Source organism: Leptosomus discolor, chromosome 14, assembly GCF_034619465.1.
Source record: "Leptosomus discolor isolate bLepDis1 chromosome 14, bLepDis1.hap2, whole genome shotgun sequence".
Classification (NCBI taxonomy): domain Eukaryota; kingdom Metazoa; phylum Chordata; class Aves; order Leptosomiformes; family Leptosomidae; genus Leptosomus; species Leptosomus discolor.
In genome coordinates, this window is record NC_141404.1 from 8602860 (window position 1) to 8619917 (window position 17058).

General features: G+C 42.6%; 1 protein-coding gene across 2 annotated transcripts; it reads left to right on the top strand.

The window, feature by feature from the left end:
- The first annotated feature begins 1487 nt into the window (after positions 1–1487).
- Positions 1488–16731, top strand: RAC1 (Rac family small GTPase 1). 2 transcript variants are annotated; one of them, XM_086473064.1, is made up of 7 exons: positions 1488–1560; positions 8355–8426; positions 9790–9907; positions 12186–12242; positions 13910–13972; positions 14781–14940; positions 15109–16731. In XM_086473064.1, the coding sequence occupies exons 1-7, from the start codon at positions 1526–1528 to the stop codon at positions 15237–15239; spliced, it is 636 nt and encodes a 211-aa protein (XP_086329190.1). In that variant the 5' UTR covers positions 1488–1525; the 3' UTR covers positions 15240–16731. The 2 variants fall into 2 exon arrangements, with proteins under 2 accessions (XP_086329190.1, XP_086329191.1); XM_086473065.1 differs by lacking the exon at positions 12186–12242.
- Positions 16732–17058: the final 327 nt, after the last annotated feature.

A 17058-nucleotide genomic window follows, 5' to 3' on the forward strand; every position in this document is an offset into this window, starting at 1 on the left:
CAAAATAATTTAGAAATGTTCTGGAATTAACAGGAGATCAAATCTCTAGAAAACCGCCCATGATGGTACACTATCGATTTCAGTGAATTCATCATCACTATGCAGAAGCAGCACGTGCACAGGCCCTTTCCCCATACTTTCTTTGAAGAATGGATGGCAATGCAAACAAAGGGTCATGTGCATCAGTCCAACCAGAACCTTCTCTGCCAAGTAGAATTATGGCAAGAACTAATTGTAGAAATTAAAAGACTTCTGGGATCATTGGACCTGCTCTGCTTGACTTTTACTTCGGTATTTCCTGAAAATAACTTGTTTGCTTGGGGAAAATGAAAACCCCAAGGGTCTGTGTAGCCTGACAAGCCTAACAGTCCCTGGGCTGTCCCATCTTGTGAAGACTGACTGTGCACTGGTCTGGTCTAAAACTTGCCAGCAGAGTTAATCAGTGTCACAGCACATCAGAAGGCGGGAGGGCAGCGTGAAGATCCATTGATGGAGGGAAATGTTCTGGCTCTGTTCTGTGCTGGCACAGTGACCAAGAGGGACTGTCCCCTGGTGGCTGGCTGGCTGGGGAAAACAGGTAACTACCACTGTGGCACTTCAGCAACGTTGCAGGTTGTCTCTGACAACTTGAGTTACATCCGCTCGGTCAGTCTGCCCGGCAACCATTTCACATTAACGTTCTCCATGAGATGTAAAGAATTAGATCGGCGTGTGGTGTCCTGACAGTGGATGGGTGCTGGGATCGTCTTACTCTGTGTCAGGAGTGAAAGACAGGATCCAAAGTGGGGCCAGAAAACAGCTTGTTGTTTGAGAGGGGTTTGTCACGAGAGCGTGGCTGCCAGGCAGATACGTTGCCAGTGAGGCGGTGGACGCGCTGCTCTCCCGCGGCCTGCAAGCCGCCGCCAGCCCTGCTCGCAGCACGAGGCTGCTCGCTTGTCGGAGCAGTGCCAGCGCATGACGTCACACTTCACTACGGCTCTGACTGATTAAAGTATAAGAAAAACAGATCACGCTGGGAGCCACCCTGCTCCTGAGGGAGCCGGAGGGCGACCCCCCCCGCGCCCTGACTGGGTTAGTAGCACAAGCATGGCGGCCGCTCCTCACGGCGGTAAGCGGCGCCGAGCGCTGCCGATCGCGCCCGAAGCCCTCCCGGCGCGGCGGAGAAACCCGAGCTCTGCCGAAGCGGCCCGAAGCGCGCTCGGCGCCGCGCCCCGCCTGGCCGAAGAGGCCCGAAACGGCGGCGCCGAAGCGGCTCCCCGGGAGGGCGGGGTGTCTCCGAGCGGGCCCGAAGGCGGGGCCGCGGGAGCCGAGCGCAGCCCGGCCGGATGTGAGTGGAGCGGCCACTTCCTGTTTCCCCGCAGTCCTCCCTCACTCTGCCTTGGGTGGTGGACGCTGTCTCGTCTCCGCTCCCAGGCACAGGGCGGAGGCGGCCGCGACCTAGTGCGGAGACCGCCGCCGGCTCCCTTCTTGCGCGGCCCTCCGCGCCCCGCTCAGCAGCAGGACCCGCCGTCGCGGCGCAGCCCCGATGCAGGCCATCAAGTGTGTGGTGGTGGGCGACGGGTAAGTCTGAGGGGACCTCTCTGTCGGGCCCTCGCCGCGAGGAGCTCCGCCGACCCCGGGGAGGCGGGAGAAGGGTGTCCGCCCGCGGGGCGGGGAGCGGAGCGGGCCGCCCGGCCACCGCCGCAAGTTGTGGGCGCTGCCGCCGCGGGGCACGGGCGCGGCCCTGCCGCCCCTGAGGGGTGCGGGGGCTCGCCGGGGCCGGGGGTGTCCGCGCCGAGGCGCGGGGGTGGGTGGCGGCCGCGGCTTCCTGCTGGTGGCGGGGGAGGGGAGGGAAGCGTGGGGCAAGGCGGTGACTGCTGCGAGCAAATGGTGGCTGCCTCGGGAGCGGGAGAGTGAGGTTTGTGCAGGGGTGTTCGCCAGCGGTGGGTGTCTCCCGTGCTGGCTTCCTTCCCGAGCCCTGGATTACTGCTGGGGAAGGTGCTCCGGGGGTAGGTGCCGAATAATTCATGTTCGTGCTGACAGAAGTGGCTTTCGCCTGCCGTGGTACGGCAGGGTGTGCGCTCCGGATTTGTGGTGGCAGGGGTGGGCCGCTTCTCCCGCCTCACCCTGGAGCTGCCTCTTCTTTCTGGGGTTTTGTGTAGCACTAGACACACAAAAGTAATCAAAGTGTATTTGAAAATAAATAATTGGCAATGCTTTTAATCAAATGAGAAACTTAATATTGCTTTGAAGTATCTTTTGTGAAAGTAACAATCTTTTTACTGTTTATAGCTTGATTTTTGACGTCTGATTCTTGCAGTAAAACTAAATGAAATGTGCTGAACTCTAAGCAGATCATGAATGCTTGTGAGCAGAGACTGTTTTTCTGCATGCATACATCTTGTAAGGTTCCTGTCTAAAGGAGGCTGATAAAGCACTTGAAATATAGATAATTGGTGATAATAGTTGCCTGTAAAGAACTGGTACACCTACAGCATTCTAATGCCATATTACTTATGAGGGAAATAACTTGAGGATGCTTTTTAAATTCGAGTTAACTCTTTTAAGTTTAGCTGTTGGATTTGAATGTGAGGAATGCTGGAATTGTGGTGGGGAAAGAGTTTGTGTGTTTGCTACTTTTGAATATTCTCCGCGATGCTATTCCCATCAGCTCTGAGGCATTCTTTCTCTTATTGGATGTCAGAGCTCAGGGGAACATCACAGGCCAGCTGGAAAACAAGACTTGTCTTAGGCAGTTTGAGAGGGGTTTTTTCCCCTTAGGAGAAACAAATATCCCAGTGTAGGCTGAGCATAATTGGTATCACAGCAAACTTCTGTAGATGACAGAGGAGTGAAGTGTATCTAAACGGTCTTGCCACTGTGTGTAATTTCACATGGGGGCTTAATCTTCCATGTTACTTGTGTGTGGGTTTTTTCTTGGTTTGTGTTTTTTAAGATGTAGAATCCTTAAAAGGCAGCTAAGTATGGTTGTAAGGTAAATTTACTGTGGGTGGCAAATTCGTTTTTACTTGCTGTGTAAGATTTTGAGCAATACGAATATGAAAGTGGTATCTTGACAGAAAGACTTTTCATAGTAACGTAATTCTTTGATGGTAGATAGGATAACTATGGGGTGTTCTTTTGGTTATACTGATTTTAAAACAAACAAATTTGCCTTTCTATTATCTTTTTTTAAGTTCAACTGACCTATGTTTTCTGTGACAATGCTATAAATAAATGTGATGCATCGTGTTTGGGTGGGGAAAAAAGTTCAGTCTTCTTCCTCCAGTAGATTTGAGAACTCTGCACAGACAAACTGTAATGTTCAGTAATTCATTCAACAAAACAGTTCTTTTTGTCATTTGCTTTGTAAACCATCCCACTTCCTAACATGTTTATTGCTCTTTGTCTTGGAAATGAAAGTGGTGTAACTCTACCTGAGTTTTGTACATATGTGTGAACAAAATACAGTAGTTTAATTTGTTTTCCTTCCTCCATATTCAGAAACAAATCCCTCCTAAGCTTCCATTCAGGTACTATTGCTTGGTTTTGGTAGCTTTGTCATTCTCCATTTAGTGTTTTTTAAAAATATTTGACTATTTGTGTTTCTCTGTGCTGCTGCTGCTGCTTCAAAAGTTCAAGCATTACAAGTATTCTAGGAAATGTGTAATACTTGGCTTAGATAAGGCTAAAGCTTTAGTGTTTCCGTAGAACAATGCAAGTTAAAGATTTGCTTATGTAATACAAAACTCTGCAAATATCTGCTAGGAACAGAATAAACAAAGCTGTAGAAGTACCTGTGTGAGTATTATTTTTTTTTAATTTGTGAGTAGGCTGTTTCTTATATGAAACTCATGTTTGTTCTTAGAGCTTTGACTAGTATCTATTTAGACAACTAATTTGACTAGAAAAACATGATGTGTATAGTAGTTGTGCTATCATATTTTGCCCTTGTTTTTTTTCATCACTGAAGACTATTTGGGGAAAAATAAATGGCAACTGTTGCTTTGACTTGATGATAGAGCGCAGCAGGAATGTGCAGGACAGATGAAGAGCACTCCTGTTGAGTAAGTGCAGGAATTGCTGTTGACTGACACTTGAGAAAAAGCATTGGTGTAAGTTATTTTTAGTGGCTTTTGTTTTCACTCTAAAAAGGCAGCTGTTAAGCATGAAATTTTCAGTGATGTCGTGTGTAACATTAGGGGAAGCTCTGCATTTTGGAGAACTGATTACTAGATGCCACAGAAGTGGTCATGCTTCGTGCTCTTTTGTAGGCATTTTTTGGACTGTAAAAATACTGTAAGAACAAGAGCAGTGAGTTAAGAGTCCCTGTTTGGAATTTGGCTTAATTTGAGGCCTTATCTGCTAAAGCCATGCTGCATTTGATTTGATGGCTTGTCGAGAAGGGCGAGGCAGGGTAATGGCCTTCTGGTTGAGTGTAGTGTGGTGTTCGTGCAAGATGCTGAACGCCTCGGGTCTCTCCAGTGCAATCTGTATGGAGTGCACTGACTTCATGTTTGGTAACCTGTGTTACCGAACTTTGAAAGTTTAAAAAATATGGTTGTGTGCTAGGTACTCTGTGGGACAGTGTGTATCACAGTGAGTAAAAACAGCTTATCTGGCAGAGCAGTAGGTAACTAAACCTACTACGGCAAAAATACTGAACTTTGGATCTGAGGATGATACTAGGGAAATCTCAGCTACCTTTTAATGTTTGAGTGAAGACCTGGGCTGTTGTGCGTCATGTGTGCTAGGGAGGTAGTTCATGTGATCAGAGAAAGAAATAAATGTCAAAATCAAAGCTTTTCATGAAAGCTGCCACTTGTTTGCAGATACCAGCATTTTCAGAATGAAACCAGCAAGTACTCCAGCTAGCCTCCATTACCATGGCTGCCAATGAGAACTAAATTCTCACAGTTAGTTTTAATTGCAGGAAAGCAGGAGACACTCAGCTGTCTGTGCAGCTGTGGTGCCTTTAGAATGGAAGAAATGCTGGTGCAGGTCTCCAACAGCATTTTCAGTGCTTGTCACATAACATGGCTCCAAGCATGGTAGGGAAAGAAACTTCATAAAACTTGTTGGTCTAAATAAGGCCGGGAAAGAGATGACATGTTTTGTTTTCAAGAATTAATATGTATGTGGTTATAGAAATACATTGATTCCTGGATGGTACTCAGAAGCAGTAAGGGACTTTGTGCTGTCTTTTGTAAGTCTTTCACTTATTGTTAAGTTGTTAAAATGCCGGATTTCTGCAGGCCATATTTTTAATGACAGTCAAATGTTACTAGTTTCGTTTATGTAATAGTGGGTGGACAGATTGCTAGAAATCTTGTTATGACTAATCTTGGTTTGGTGTTATTTTAGTTTCTTAGTCTCAGCCTTTACGTACAAGGATTTACATTCTGCCAAACAATTCTCTTTAGGGGAGTTGCTTTAATACAGAAGTTAGAAGTCTAAAAAAGTTGATAAAGTACTTAGGGGATGTACTTTATAAATAAAGGTAGGCATTAGTGTTTATTTTTAAGACTAGTGACCGTAATGATCTGATTCGTAGGGCAGTTAGCCAAAAGGCAAGGAAAGCAGGAAACCTAGATGGAGCAAGTCTGAAACAGGGTTGTTGAACGTGTTTTTTTTTTGTTTAAATGACTCTGGCTGATTGGTGCTGCAGAAGCACACTACAGGCACTTCTAAGCTTGGCATGAAATCCCTCACCACCTCCTTCCCGTGCTTTTTGATTAGCCAAAGCAGACTCACCAGTTTCAGTGCAAAGTGAGCAAAGGAGCCTGGGTGCAGAGAAAAGTTCTTGATCCACTGCTGAAAATACTGAGTTCAACATTAATTTCTTAGAAGCTAAATTACCTGTAATGAACTCACTGGAAGATGAAGTGTTGGACCAAACAGGTTTCTAGAAGCATGAGAACACGTAGCCTCTGTGCCTTGAGAAATCTCCCAGAGAAGCTGGCTGTTGCTCCTCTCGCTATTTTGAAGGTTTTCACGTTTGTCCTTTGTAAGCTGGACCAGCATAGCCTGCTCTGTAGTGTTGGGAGTGCAGTTCAGTAGTACATTCAAATGGATGGCTTGGGGAGCTAAAATAGCAAGTTGTCCTAGTGGGGGAGGCAGAGTGAATAGCTTTCCTAACTCCTTGTTCTGGCTTGTTACAGAGTCAGTGGCTGCTAGTGCCGAGAGATCAGATGGGGTCTCCTCTTTTGACAGCTGTTAAATTAGCTAGCTGCGTTGTCATGCTGCTCCCTGGTTCTTTCCCACAAAAGTTTTTGGAGGGTAAATCCCTCTCCTGCTTTCGAGCACAAGTATATCTGAAGCCTGTTACTACAGCAAAATGTTCAGAGATTTTACTTATCAAGAAAAGAATTAAATGCTTCCTTTGTTGTTGTTATAGCTTGGTAAAAGAGTGCATGCTGAAAGGAAAAAAAAATCTCAGCCTGTGCAAGGAACTGGCATTTTGTTTCCTTAGAGGCAGGTGTGAAAAGTCATGTGGAAAACTGCATGGTATGATCCGAGGGAGTTGCAGCAGATGGGATGTAATGCTAGGTGTCAGCTCAAAAACATAAAATTACAATTAAAAATGGGCATATAGGATAAAATTCTAGATAATTCTGCACACCGAAGCAACTCTTCCATAACTCAGGCATTTAAGGTAATGTCAGATGCTGCTATCAAATATCTTCTTGTGCTGATGTGGTATGGAACTGCTTAAAGTTTAATGGAGAGACTTGTTACAGATTGAGCTACAACACACATTGTAACTTCTGGTTGTGACAAAGCTCAAATTTACTTAACCTACCTTAAGTTGTGAGTCAGTAGGTAAGGCTGGCTGGTTAATTTTGTGTGTTACATCATTTAAAATAATGTTTTGAAGACAGTCTTTGATAAGTGAAGGGACAGTCCCCATGCTTCCAAACAAAAAAGAGATGGCAGTGATTTAAGTGGAAAATACATAGTAAAACTCAGATACAAATGCCTTGGAACATTTGCAGCTGGAGAGCTAGTAAGCCCTTGACTAAAGCTTGTTTCTGTGAGTTATTTTTTTTCTTCTGCAGAAGCTAGGATATAAAAACAATAGGCTATTTTTAGCAATAGTATTTGGTTCTTGGGTTGGGCTCAGGGTTCTTTGTTTTTGTTTTGGTGGGGGTTTTTTTAATATCAACTGTAGTTGTAGACTAAAACTTGAACAAGTTGCTTCAGCTTGTGAAAGATTCAGTTCAGCAGGCTCATGAGTTGAACCTAATACTAATGGCAAGATTATACATGTGAGTACAGTAAGGTTTGAAAGCCACTGCTAGCTTGCTTTGAGGAAATCATTCTAGTGATAAAATGTCTGCAAGATAATGCCATTTTCCTTTCACGGGAGTTTGTTTGGGAAGAGTGAAAGGGAAGGCTGTAGGCTGCCTGGACATGACTGCTTTTGAGGAACTAGTTGCACATTCGCCTCTGGAATCTCTCAGACTGTTAAAGGATTATGGACTTCCAAGTGAGAAGCCAGCATGGGAATGCATCTGCAGTTTTAAAACTGTAGAGTTTTTAAAAAGAAATATGGTCCGATTTCAAGTTTTCCAACACTTCAGTTGAAACTGTAACAAAAATTCAATGGTGTCGTTAATCTAATGTTTGACTCCAGATAAAATGTGGGGAGGAGGGTGGAGAGGGAAGGAGCTGGCTGCCAGAGATTTGAAAGAAACCTGGAACAGAACCTTGTCCTGCCCTCATTTGAGGCTGTTCAGAATTAGATTGGTGGGGAAAGTTTTGGTGTTCCAAGTTCTCCAATATTGGAATGTAATTTATCTGTAAATCAGTTTATAAAGTGTTTGAATAGTTGATGAATGCATGAAGGGAGTCATTTAGCAATAAATATTGTGAGGATTATAATTTGTTCCTCAAATACTCAAAAGTAACAACGTGTTGAGAAATTACACTTTTCAAGCTATTTCAGACTTTGCTTACATGAAAGCATACCATTTTCTGGAAAAGATAACCGTTTTGGAATTGTGTAAAGGGTATCTGGACTTTTAATTTTTTTTTTAATTTCAGGGAGTTGGAGTAAGGTGGTCTTGATGAGTATTCAGGTGACTAGCAGATGTTGGTAGTCTTACTAATACTTGTGGGTGTTCTTTGTCTAAAGATTAACAAAATTTGGTAATTTACTGCTTCACAAAATGGATGTTTGTATTGAGTATGTTTTCACTACCAGTTATGTTAAGGCTACAGTCTATTAGCTGTTTTCCCCGCACAATAGTGACTACAGACACTCAGTTGTTCCTTAGATGACTGGATGTAATCAGTCTTCTTCCCTAAAAGGAATATTATTTCTTGTTATTCAAGATGAATGTGTTTTACATGTGAACTTTCTCTTTTCACAGTGCTGTAGGTAAAACATGCCTACTCATCAGTTACACAACCAATGCATTTCCTGGAGAATATATACCCACTGTGTAAGTACTCACAAAATCCTAAAAACTCATGTATGTCAACTTCTCTGTTTACTGCCATTCCAGATTCCTTATTTGAATTGTTTGAATTGGTGGCAAGCACCCCTCTGTTTCATCTTAAATGTTTAACTGAGTATAGGTGTGTGTAAGGAGAAGCACTTTGGCCTTTTACTGCTTAGCACAGTCATACCTGTGCTCGTTCGTGCTCCATCGGTTTTGCACCTCTGCCCTCTAGGCCTAGCTAGGGCTAACGTTTTATCAGATGTTCTCTTTTGAGATAATGTGTTATTTCTGTCTTTAACATCATTTATAATAAGCAGTCCCAAGGCTGAACAGCTTGTAAAACATTATACCATAGTCAGAAATAGTTTGTGACTAGAGATTTTTTTTCATTTGTTCCTTCCACTTGTTGTGCTACTGCCAATCCTGTGCTAAGCCAGCCGCAGCTCTAGCTCCTCAGACGAGATTGTGGGGACTCATTTATTTTGGTGCTTCCCGTTTTCTTGCATGTAAGGATTTGTCAGTATCAGTATTAGTGTAGTTCTGCTTTTGAGCACCTGTTGGGGGAGGCGTTTTATACATGAGCAGCTTCTTTGCCCTTTTCGGATGTCTCTGTACTTATCTGGCTATCTTGCTCTCTGTATGTATTGACGAGTTTTTTGGATCGCGAAATAAATTCTAATCAGTTTTACAGATGACTTTAGTTACCTTTCCAAGGCCTTGTTGTCTTAACTACTCCTGTTTCCTTTTTTTGGTCTTAAATTACGATTTTTGTACTACAGTATGCTTGTGTTCCCAGTGAACTTAGTTTAGCCTTAACAAGTCATTAAATACCTTTGCTTCTGCAGTAGTGATGAGATAAAAATTATGCCTCTACTGGCTCCTGGTTATTGACTTTGATATTTAATTGGGGCGGGAGGGTGATTAGCAGGATTAATAAGTTGGGTGTTTTTTTCTTACCTATTGTTATTAAGGATTCCTTGGTTGATGCTTATGTATCCTCTGTTCTAAATCTTATAAAATGAGACAGATTAACTTGCTGAACATCCCACTAAGACTGGAAAGTGCTTGCTAAGTGCATCACCTGCTTTCCTATACTTACTGAGATTAACACTTCCTTTGGAAGAGCAATGAAAAAGGTGACTTCTCTTCAGAGTGGACCAAGTCTGTTGTGCATGTTTTTCTTTGCATTATGCAATACCAGGCTTAGTATTTAAAGAACGACTTTACTGGTGCTGGGGAGCAGAAGGATGCAATAAAAACGTTTCCTTTTGTAGGGTTCCCAGTTAGGGCACTGTAGGAAAAAGTCCTTGAGTGCCCTCTTTTACTGCAAGCTAATGCAGCTAACGCACTGTTTACTTTCTAGTTTTGACAACTACTCTGCTAATGTAATGGTTGATGGAAAACCGGTCAATCTGGGCTTGTGGGATACAGCTGGTCAAGAGGACTATGACAGACTACGTCCACTCTCCTATCCGCAAACAGTAAGAGCTACAGTGTGAAACTAGAAAGAGTCTGTACAGCTTTGTCTTAACATACAGGTGTTTTCTTTTTGAAAGTAAGGCCAACATCTGGGGTTATCTCTTAGTAACAGTGACTTGTTGCAAGCTACCTTCCTTCATCCTACATGCTGTAGCTGTAATATGGTAAACTTTAATGTGTGTACAGTTGTACAAATATTAAAATTTGCCTGCTTGTGTAGTTGTGTGCACTGATACTTGTTGGCTTTTGTGTAGTTGCAGCCTCAGAATCAGCTAGAATGCTTGATTTGAAACAAAGCCAAACCAAAACCAAAAAAAAACAAAACAAAACAAGACCAAAAACCCTTTGGTGAATAGTCCCATCAGCTAGTCCCTTAAATTCAAGGTCAGCATGCCTGCCCAAAGCAGGGTTTGTTTTTTGGTTTTAGGTGTGATGTTTGGCTGCAACCTGACACTGTCACTGCTAAGCACTTGGTGTTGTTTGATCTCTGTGAAGATGTTCTAAATGTGAAAGAGGTGGTACTGAAGGAGGGTGGCATTGGTACTGACAGGGGCTGCGTTGGACCTCTTGAACGTACTTAAGGCTGTGGCTATTTTATGACGTATTGTAGTTTGTGCTACAACCTAATACAAACGTGCTTCTGTCTTCCGTGCCTGCAACTGGCTACGTCCTGTCCGCATGCTGCGTCTTTCCTGGTACAAGGAAAATGCTGAAGTAACCTGCTCTGCTTTTTCCAATGCGGCTTCAGCTACAGTTAATTTTTGTAGAGGCTGGTTTTCTAGTCTCTTTAGAGCAGTTACTTTTATCTGGTGGAGCTGTACTATAAGTGAAGAAAAGTGGTAATTTGCAGGTTTTTTGGCATTGACTGTGTTAACTATCAAATATATATTCAATGCTAATAATGCAAAATGCAGAATTGTTCCAGTTATTCTACAGCATAACTGCTCTCTTGAATAATGTGAACTTAACTGTCTTAATTCACAGTTTTTCTTAATTCACTGCTCACTAACCCTTAGGATTAGGCTTTCCCATCAGTTATGATACCCAAAATGGATATGATCTTGCCAGTTGTAGGCAGCTCTAGTAGAAATGCCAGAAATATCTGTCTTTCCTAGGAAAAGAGACAATGGAAAGCTGTTTTTCTCCAATACTTAGATATTTATAGGATACTTAGGACTTAAGCTTTGCTTAACATCGTAAAAATATTTTCAAAAAAGTATCTCGGGGTAGAAAAAGGTGTGTTGCAAGATCGTTCAATAGTGTGAGAAAGCAGAGTTGTGTGGGAGAATATTGTTCCTTCCCTACGACAAAGCGACAGAATGCACATGCATGTCTTCAGCCTGCTAAAATAATTGTGGCTTTCTGATAGACTGCAAGAGAACTCCATGCCAATCTAGGTGTACTTTTGGGAAAGAATTTGGATTGTTTTTTACAGCAGAAAATGAAGCAGGGTGGTAAGTCTTGAACTTCTTATGCAGCAATCATCACATTTTAGACTTGTGCAATACATAAGATTCATCATCGCTTAAAAGACAGAACCCCCACAAAACTAACAAAAAGCACAGGAAGAGAACAGTGGAGCTGATGAAGCTTGACTGTTTGTTTTTTTAGGATCTGCATTCAGCCTCCCCCTTCCTTCACTGTGCTGTTTACAACTCACCCCTCGCATGTTCTTGTGGCCCTCTGTTTCCCTGTATGTGCACTTGAGCTGTGTTCTGGGCAAGGTGGAAGCAGGTATTGCTCATTAGTTGGCCAATGTGTGTATGATGGCTGTTGGCTACCACCCAGCAGTTTAACAGCTTTAACTTCACAGTAAGGACTTGGCCATAGTGGAGGCATTAATTTTGTATCTTTTTCCCTTATTAATATTTTTTTTTCTGTAAAATATACAGGAATTTAATACTGTCTCCTGAATGTATTTGAAATCTACCAGTATTTCAAAATACTTGGGGAAGGCAGAAGTTGGGACAGAAAAGGCAGTTAACTTTGTTTCCTCAGGAGACGAAACCAAAAAAAGAAAATGAGGCTAGGAGGATGCTTTTCAAGAGGGGTTTGCTCTGCAAGTTTCCTCTGACAATTCAGACAGACATTTACAGGCTTACAGGGAAGTCTGGCGGTCTGTCCTGGGTGCAGGCCCTTGGTTGTGCTGAATTACAGGGCAGTGTCTCTCTTAAGAAGAAAAAACATGTTGTGGGTATTTATGAGCACAAATCGCCAACTTGAGAGAACGTTTTCCCTTAAATCCATTTTAGGAGTAACTTTATCTCCTGCTGTTATTAGGTTGGAGGAACCAATGGTAAGAATCTATCTTCCAGTCTGACAGATCAACCTATTGCCGTATGTAAAACTTCAAATAAACTTCAGTTCCAAGTTCTGTCATTTTGTCTTGCTTACGACAGTGATAAATTGGCCCCTATTTTTTAAACAACTACTTTTCTTGGAACTATGGAATTTCTAGATCTGAGAATTTACCAAATCTCTTTATACGAGTTGCTAAGACTAAACATTTTCTTGCAAATAAATAGCTTTTCCTCCTATTCATTAAGATTGGTAGTGTGCAAGACACCTAAGTCTTAATTAATTCCTCATGATCTCTGGAGCTAGTAAAGGAGAGAGTCTGCGTAATGTGCAGAACTTGAATCACCACAAACTACAGAATTGGAAAACAGAAGTAGTGGCCATAGTATCACATTATTTGATGTTGTTTCTTTCTTCTTCTGGGACGCTGCTACGGAAACTTGTTGGGGTGATGCATGAACAACGGGGTTGCCAGTGCTTAGCAGTGCAGATGTCAGATGCTGACCTAACAAAATGCCTTGAAACGCAGCACAATCAACTAACATTCTGAAATGCCTGATTCTTTAACACATTTGGTACCGGCATAAGTACAGATGCAGAGGTAGGTTGGGGGAAGTTGGGCTTGTTTTGAGAGATGCTTATTGAGTTTTGGGTCGTACACCAAGATTACAGTCTTCATCAGCTTAGAGAAAATTAATTTTGTGGTTATTCTGAATGCTTGTAGAGTGCAGTGTGGTGTGTATGAAGCTTGTTGTTTTCTGAAGTGTATACTGTACAGCAGTTGGTGTAAACATGTGCTCTAAAACAGTTTTGCCTGCTCTTACAATCTTTTGCCTTCAGTTGAAAAGCGAGATGTGCAAGATCCTTAAAACACCCACTTTCCTCTGCTTTCTCATTGTTTAGAAAGGGAAGAAGTTTCTTATATTTTCTACCCTCCTCAATCCTAATTTGGTTCTAGAGAAATTCTGAAATCATTTTATACTGACATTCAGTAGCATTGACAGTTCTACAAGATTCTTCTGATTTGCTCATGGAAGTAATAATTTTAGAAATAATCGTATGATTTTTTTTATTCCATACTCTATATTATTTTGCCTTTGCTATTTAAGACTATTTTAGAGTAGTATATTAATAGTATATTTGTATTGAAAAAATTGGTGTCAACAGTTAATACTTTGGAACATCCTTTGCTGATGAGTTACGTGTCTTTCAAGGTTTAAATCACCTAGAGGTCTGCAGAGAGCATCCAGCCTCAGTTTAGAAGCCAGTCTGATGACTCTTCACTGCTTCCTGTGTTTGTCAAGGATCTGAAGTGTGTTGTTTTTGTTGTTTCTTTCTTTTTTTTTTTTTTTCTGAATGCCAGTGAGGAAATAGAGATGACATTTAGGGAAAAAAAAAAGCTTGCAGTGCAATGGTGTTAGTTTTAGTTGCTGGCTGCTGCAATAGCTGATTAGTAAACTTGGTTATGGTCTGTTTGTTGTTGGTTCCCCCTGCCCTGGGTGTCTGCTTGTAGCTGCCTGGGAATGGATTTCCCACTGGGAGAGCTACCTCTAATTGTCACGTGCAGCTGTGTTGTTGGCCTCACCTTTGCAAGTGTGGTACAGGTGACAGTGTGATACCAGTGCTGGGGACACCAGCCTTCTCAGGGGGATGAGATTTTGTGATGGTTGCCCTGCTGGGCTAACTGCTATCAACTTGTTCCGTAGGACGTCTTCTTAATCTGCTTTTCCCTTGTGAGTCCTGCTTCCTTTGAAAATGTCCGTGCTAAGGTAAGTACAGGCTGGTATCACTTTATTTCTGAGGGCTCACCAGAGTGTTCACTTTACAGCAATGTCTGGAACATATTAGGTGGGATGTTTCTAATTGTGGTTTGGTTTTTTTTGTTTGGGTGGGTTGTTTGTGGTTTTTTTGTTTTTTTTTTTTTTTTTTTTTTTTTGCCAGGCAATGTGAAATGTAGTTTGAAAAGGCAGAAATCCATTTGCCTGACTTACAAGTCATGGAAGTTCAGGGCACATGAAACACTCCAAGTATGAATTGTTCTTGATGTATTGATAGGATAACCGAAGTTTAAGAGTTTTCAGCCAACAAGGCGCTAAGATCACAAGCAGGAGTTTTGCTTTTAATGCAATTTAAAGACATATTAAAAACTAAATGCATGTAATAATTAGGTCGATGCCACTTGTTTCTTGCATCAGCCAGCATGCTAGCACGCGCTCTTGGTTGCAGTTGGTTGTGGTGTTGGACAATTTGGCTGCATGGTGTTATGGAGACCTCAGAAATGAGAGGTGGTCTCCATGGGTGGGGGAAGGCACATCAGGGTTTTTCCATTGTGTGGAAAAAATACAGCCCTTAACAGGGTCAGTTTTAAAATTATTTCAGAATACCTGTTGGCTGCATTAAAAGTGTTTCACAATTGTGTGCTCTGTTCTAACACTGCCTTAGTGCGGCCGTGTGTTCTCCCCTTTACCGTCGGGCTGACTCTCGGAATGTTGTGAAGGACTGTGAGCCTCTCGGTCGCAACGTTCGAGAGCCGTCGTGGGCACCTGCCCACACCCAACCTGGGCTCTTGTTTTGCAGTGGTATCCTGAGGTGCGGCACCATTGCCCCAACACCCCCATCATCTTAGTGGGAACCAAACTCGATCTCCGGGATGATAAGGACACTATTGAAAAACTGAAGGAGAAGAAGCTGACTCCGATCACCTACCCACAGGGCCTTGCCATGGCAAAAGAGATTGGTAATGATGGCAACGGGTTACTGTTGACTCGATCTGAATTTTGTTTATGGAAGATGTTGTACCTTAATTGAAGTGAATGCCTGGCTCTTGTCACGGAGTGAGCTAGAAGCTGTGCTGCTGCTGCCGTTGTGGAAAGCTGCTTGGTAACTGCCCTTTTGCTTTCCCCAGGTGCAGTGAAATACCTAGAATGCTCAGCACTTACGCAGCGAGGCCTCAAGACAGTGTTTGATGAAGCTATCCGAGCAGTTCTGTGCCCCCCTCCTGTAAAGAAGAGGAAGAGAAAATGTCTGCTGCTGTAAACATTACCCTCCCCCACCCCACTCCAACCCCTGTGCTTTGCTCGGAACAATGGAGCATTCACACTCAATGCCAAGTTTTTCTGTTATAAATTAGTTCTCTTCCATAAATTCTTGAACCAATCAACAATTTCATGGTTTCATTTGTTTAAAGTGTGAAAGTTACCTTGCATTCTTCTAAAAGCAAACTCCTGAAAAGACAAACCTATGTAAAGCCTTATTTTTAAAATCCTATTCTTGCTCAATTAAGTGTTGCCAAACTATCTGCTGAACTAAGTTGCATTGTTGTGCTACAAACACTAAGCACTAAACTGTTTTTTAAAGATTCTTCTTGAAGATAACTCTAATTTCTGGTAGGAAATGCAAAAACACTTTCTAGTTTTTCACAGTAAGTAACAGTACCTTAGCAGCACACTGCACTCTAATGTGTTTTATTATTAAATGTTTTCTCAGCCTGCAGTCATTGCACAGCGCTGTGTATCAAACCTGAATCTTTGACAATGACTGACACCCTTGAGTCACAGTGTAAAATGCTTTATCGTTGGTAAGGGCTTGGTTGCAATCTCATTCCTGCTGCTGTGATTGGACAAATAAATAAATAACAATTCTTACCGAAGTGTGTCCAGTCCTTCTGACAGTTTTGCCTTGGGATGGATCAGTGGAGCACTGGGCTGCAGCAAACGCTGGTGCCGGACAGTATTTTACACTGTACAGGTGACTTGCACTACACTGCCAGGGCAGTTGAAACTGAATTGACTCTCAGTGCAGGTTAAAATCAGGGACCATTTTTGCAGAGGTGCAGCAGCGGAGGAGAGGTTGATGTTCATGGGTGAACTCCTTCGACGCGTAAGTAGGGCATTCGTGTAGGTACAGTTCTGAACCAGTCATTCCTACAGCTCTTGTGTAGTAAGTGCTTTTCTTGTAGAATCTCTTCTTACTGAGCAATATAACTTGTATTTTAAAACCTTTCTGATGATTGAAATGGGCTTTTTTTTTTTCTTTAGAGTAGAACATTCAAGCATATCCTCCTTATTTTCCTGTTCTTTCTGACCCAGTAAGTTATATGCTTTCTGAGGAGCTTTTAGTCTATAACTAGGTGTAAAAATCATGTGAAGCAGCTTTACACATTTTAGTAATTTTTATATTTCAAACCTCTATAAACTATAAACCTTCTCAAATATCGTTATTTGCCAGATATTCCCACCACTGTAACGTTACTAATGCAGACAAGTGTTCTTGATGTCACTACATGTACATGTGCAGCGTAGGTTGAGTAATGGTAACTGGGGTCTGTGAGGTTCTGTAAATTAGTGCTAATGTTCTGTACATTCTGAACGGGCAGGAATACAGTGTTGGGCTACACCCTTTCAACCATGGAAGCGAAATTTAAAAATAAAAGTTGCAAAATTGTGAAGTTTTTACATTGATCTTTTGCTAATGCAGTTACCAGTATGTTTTGCATGTATGACTTGACTTAATAAATCCTTGAATCACACGTGTGGTAGTGTTTGAGTTTGAGCAGGTGTTTGTTCTCCTCCCACTACGAATAAGCATTCTTCTGCCAGGGCCGGCAGCAGCGTGGGGCACTTGGCTCCTCAGGGGGCGTGTGCTAACCCGGGCTCTGTCGAGAACCAGAATTAAATGCAGTACATGGCAACGCTTCAGCGGCCTTGCGTTCTCGTTTGAGGTGTTCTGGCTCCTGCTGCTGCTTATACAATGTTGTAAAGCTGCTGACAACGGGGGGGAGGGGGGGGGCGGGAACAGGAACACCACCAACCCAACCCCCTCTCTAACTGTTGCATGCCAACAGGAGTGCTTACCT

Coding starts and splice junctions, on each gene's coding strand:
- RAC1 (XM_086473064.1), top strand. CDS start 1,526: ATGCAGGCCATCAAGTGTGTGGTGGTGGGCGACGG. Junction 8,427..9,789: donor GGAGAATATATACCCACTGT/GTAAGTACTCAC, acceptor TTTACTTTCTAG/TTTTGACAACTACTCTGCTA. Junction 12,243..13,909: donor TGACAGATCAACCTATTGCC/GTATGTAAAACT, acceptor CTTGTTCCGTAG/GACGTCTTCTTAATCTGCTT.